The sequence below is a fragment of the Protobothrops mucrosquamatus genome, unplaced genomic scaffold, assembly GCF_001527695.2.
Source record: "Protobothrops mucrosquamatus isolate PMUCROS unplaced genomic scaffold, P.Mucros_1.0 scaffold1306, whole genome shotgun sequence".
NCBI classification, from domain to species: domain Eukaryota; kingdom Metazoa; phylum Chordata; class Lepidosauria; order Squamata; family Viperidae; genus Protobothrops; species Protobothrops mucrosquamatus.
Window position 1 is genome coordinate 44,415 of NW_015387507.1, and position 4,324 is coordinate 48,738.

Consider the following 4,324-nt stretch of genomic DNA (forward strand, 5'->3'; position numbering starts at 1 on the left):
GGAGGAGGAGGAGGAGGAGGAGGAGGAGGAGGAGGAGGAGGAATCCTTGGTGCTCTCTGAGTTGGGTGGTTTCTTTGCAGACGTGTCACAACCCAGCTAGGGAACATCACCAGTGCTAGAAGGGAGTGGGGTTTATGGAGGAGGAGGAGGAGGAGAAGGAGGAGGACTGAGGAATCTCTGAGCTGGGTGGTTTTCTTGCAGACGTTTCATGACCCGACTAAGTAACATCATCAGTGCTAGAAGAGAGTGGGGTTTCAATATAGAGAAGGGGAGTAGGAGGTAATGGAGGGGAAGAGGAGGAGGCAGGGGAGTGGAGCAGGCAGAGGAGGAAGAAGAGAAAAAGAAAGGAAGAGGAGGAGGAGGAAGAGGGGAAGAAGAGGAGGAGGCAGAGGAGGAGAGAAGGAAAAGGGAGAGAAGGAGGGGGAGGAAGAGGAGGGGAGGGGAGGAGAAGAGGAGGCGGAGGAGGAAGAAAAGAAAAAGAAAAAGGAAGAGAAGGAGGAAGAGGAGGAGGAGAGGAGGAGCAAGCAGGGGAGGGGAGGAGGCAGAGAGAAGGAAAAGGAAGAGAAGGAGGAGAAGGAGAGGAGGAGGAGGATGTGGGGTGGGGAATTCTGGGAGATGAAGTCCACCCATCTTAAAGGGGCCAACTTTGAAAAAACACCGCTCTAAGCTAAAGGCAAAACACGGACCGGCCTTTGGAATCAAAGGAGGAACCGGAATGCTCATTCTATCGCCTGAGGCAGGGGAAGGCCACCTTGGCTCTTTTATGACTGGTGGACTTCAACTCCCAGAATTCCTGAGCCAGCCACGCTGAGGGGAAAGGGAGAGGTTTCCAAGCTGAGCCAGGCTGGCTCAGGAATTCTGGGAGTTGAAGTCCACGAGTCATAAAAGAGCCAAGGTGGCCTACCCCTGGCGCCCTGGGGGGGGGGAAAGGGGGCCACTCACATATGCTGGTGTGCCTCTTTCATGGCCCGAGCGGCGTCCGACATGGTCTTGAGCACTTCGGTGTTGGTGGTGGCATTTTCCAGGGCCTCGCGCTGGAATTCGATGGTGGAGAGGGTCCCGTCGATTTGGGCCAGCTGCTGCTCGTAGCGTTTCTTCCGCTTGAGGGCTTGCAAAGCAGCTGCACGGAGAAGGAAAGGAGGCTCAGAAGCGGATTGGCCCCTGTGAGGTTCCGTTTCCAAACCAATGCAACCCTCCCATGTTTCTGGTCCTCATGGAGGAGAGAAGCTGCGGCGAGGCCCTCAAAGACAAGAAAGGAGACTGACTTTGGGGTGGTCGGGCAAGAAGGGCTTGCAAACAGCCAAACTGCCAATCCTGCCCGTAGCTAGTCCTCGATTCGCTTAGCGACCGTTCAAAGTTACAACGGCACTGAAAATAGTGCTGACTGACACCCAGGCCTCACTTTACGACGCTCTGGCGACCGCCATTTTGCAACCTCCCCAGCCAGCTTCCGACAGGCAGTCAAGTGGGGAAGGCGGCTTCCCTTAACGACTGCTTGATTCCTTTAACAATGGTGGCCAAAAAAGGTGGCAAAATTGGACACACAACTCACTTAACCATCTTAGCTATCTTAGCAAAGGAAATTCCGGTCCCAATTGTAATTGTTAAGTCAAGGACGAATTGTGTGGGATTGATTGATAGAGCTAACCAAATGATTATGCAGAAAAATGAGATAATCGTCTTTAAAAAATAAATAAATGATCAACCGCCATTAGCCACACTCAGTGGAGAGTAATTTCAAGGCCGCTATTAAGATTGTGTGTTTGTATGAAAGCCACAAGGAAGTTATTTGTAATGGTGTTTATATAACATCATTAAAATTACTTCCTGGTGTGGGTTTTTTCCTCCTCCTCCGATTGTTTAAAACGGATTATGGGCGACATACAGGAAATCCTTGACTTACCGTTACCGTTGAGCCCAAAATTTATGTGGCTAAGTGAGACCGCTGTAAAGTGAGTTTTGCCCCATTTTACGACCTTTCTTGGCACAGTTCTTAAGTGAATCACTGCAGTTATTAAGTTAGTTAACACGGTTGTTAAGTGAATCTGGCATTCCCAACGACGTTGCTTGTCGGAACGTTAACAAAGGGGGACTCACGTGACCCCGGGACACTGCGACCGTCGTAAATACGAGTCTGAATTTTGATCCCGTGAAGGCGGCAACGATCGCCTGAAAAACAGTCCTTTTTTGAGCGCCGTTGTAACTTTGAACGGTCACTGAATCAACTGTGGTAAGTCAAGGACTTGTCCGCGCAGTTCATTTGACAACAGAATTGGCTGGCTAAACAGGACACGTAAGTCCTCAACTTACAACACTTTGTTTAGTGACCGTTCAACGTTGCAACGGCAGTGAAAAAAGCGACTTAGGACTTCGTTTTTCATACTTACAACTGTTGTATCTCCATGATCAAAGGATCAAAATTCGGATACTGGGCCACTGACTCGTGTTTACGACGGTCACAGTGTCCCAGAGTCACGTGATCCCACTTTGCAAACTTCTGACAAGCAAAGTCATTAGGGAAGCCATATTCACTTACCCACTGTGTTCCTAACTTAACAACTGCAGGTTGTAAAATGGAACAAAATTCACTGAACAAATTTTGGGCCCAATTTTGGTCGTAAATTGAGGACGACCTGTAATTTTTTTCTAGGATTTTCCCATTTAAGCTCACTTTGTAATGTGGGGGATGCTGGGAGTTGAAGTCCACACATCTTAAAGAGGGCGGAGTTGAGAAACTGCTACACTCTAGGACAGGGGTAGGCCAACTTGGCTCTTTATGACTCGTGGACTTCAACTCCCAGAATTCCTGAGCCAGCCATGCTGAGGGGGAAAGGGAGAGGTTTCCAAGCTCAGCCAAGCAGGGGTCTTCAAACTTGGCCCTTTGATGACTTGTGGACTTCAACTCCCAGAATTCCTCAGCCAGCATGCCTGGCTGAGGAATTCTGGGAGTTGAAGTCCACAAGTCATAAAAGGGTCATAGCTCCCTCACTCTGGCTGAGGAATTCTGGGAGTTGAAGTCCACAAGTCATAAAAGGGTCATAGTTCCCTCACGCTGGCTCAGGAATTCTGGGAATTGAAGTCCACGAGTCATAAAAGAGCCAAGGTTGCCTACCCCTGCTCTAGGATTTTAAGATTGTTTGCTATCTCAGTTACTAATCAGCCCGACTCTTGTTTAGCTAAATCCAGACAAGGTCAGCCAGCATGTATAAAGAAGATATGGTACAAACAGAGATCTGAGGAGTCAGGATTGAAACTGATTATAGGCAGTTTTTGAACTTTTTGTCATGCGCCTTTAAATCGGGCCCAGCAAAGGACACATAAATAAATATCAGGAGTCCAGTAGTGTATTTTCTGACTCTTCGGTTTTCTTAAAAGAGGCGTTTTTTGAATGTCCCTGATGAAGTGAGTTGCACTCAGGAAAGCCTCTGTCTTTTCCATAAAATGGGTGAATCCAAAATGGTGCTAGCAAATCCCTGATTTTTGGCCCCCTAAATTAGAGAAGAGAATTATCTGTAGCTAGAAGGGAGTGGGGTCCTTGGTGCTCTCTCAGCTGGGTGGTTTTCTTGCAGACGTTTCGTGACCCAACTAGGGGACATCATCAGTGACAGAAGGGAGGGGGGATTGTGGAGACAGCAGCAGCAGCAGCAGCAGGAGGAGGAGGAGGAGGAGGAGGAGGAGGAGGAGGAGGAGGAGGTGGTGATAGGGGGAGGAGGAGGACTGTGGGGTCCTTGGTGCTCTCTGAGCTGGGTGGTTTTTTTGCAGACATTTCGTGACCCAACTAAGGAACATCATCAGTGCTAGAAGGGGAGGATGGAGGAGGAGGAGGAGGATAATTGTGGGGTCCTTGGGGTCCCTGAGCTGGGTGGTTTTCTTCCAGATGTTTCATGACCTAATTAGATAACATCATCAGTGCAAGGAGGAGGTGAAGGAAGAGGAGGAGGAGGACTGTGGGGTCCTTGGTGTTCTCTGAGTTTGGTTGTTTTCTTGCAGACGTTTCTTGACCCAACTAGGCAACGTCATCAGTGCTAGAAGGGAGTGGGGTTCGATGTAGAACCATGTTTGTAGCTCAGGAGTGAAAAGAGGGGCCCTTGGTGGTCTCTGAGCTTGGTTCTTTTCTTGCAGACATTTCAAGACCCAACTAGGGAACGTCATCAGTGCCTAACATCAATGTAACAATCAGTGCTTAACGTCATCAAGGTAACTGATGATGTCACCTAGGTGAGTAGTGAAATGTCTGCAAGAAAACAGCCAAGCTCAGAGAGCAGCAAGGACCCCACAGTTCTCCTCCTCCTCCTCCTCCTCCTCCTCCTCCTCCTCCTCCTCC

The 4,324-nt window shown here is 49.2% G+C and overlaps 1 protein-coding gene across 1 annotated transcript in view; it reads right to left on the reverse strand.

The window, feature by feature from the left end:
- The window catches only part of CHMP4A (charged multivesicular body protein 4A), a 9,960-nt gene that overhangs the window by 3,118 nt on the left and 2,518 nt on the right, over positions 1 to 4,324 (reverse strand). The window contains exon 3 of the mRNA XM_029285118.1: positions 943 to 1,120. Coding sequence (XP_029140951.1) covers positions 943 to 1,120 — 178 coding nt within the window. The remainder of the gene's footprint in view (positions 1 to 942; positions 1,121 to 4,324) is intronic.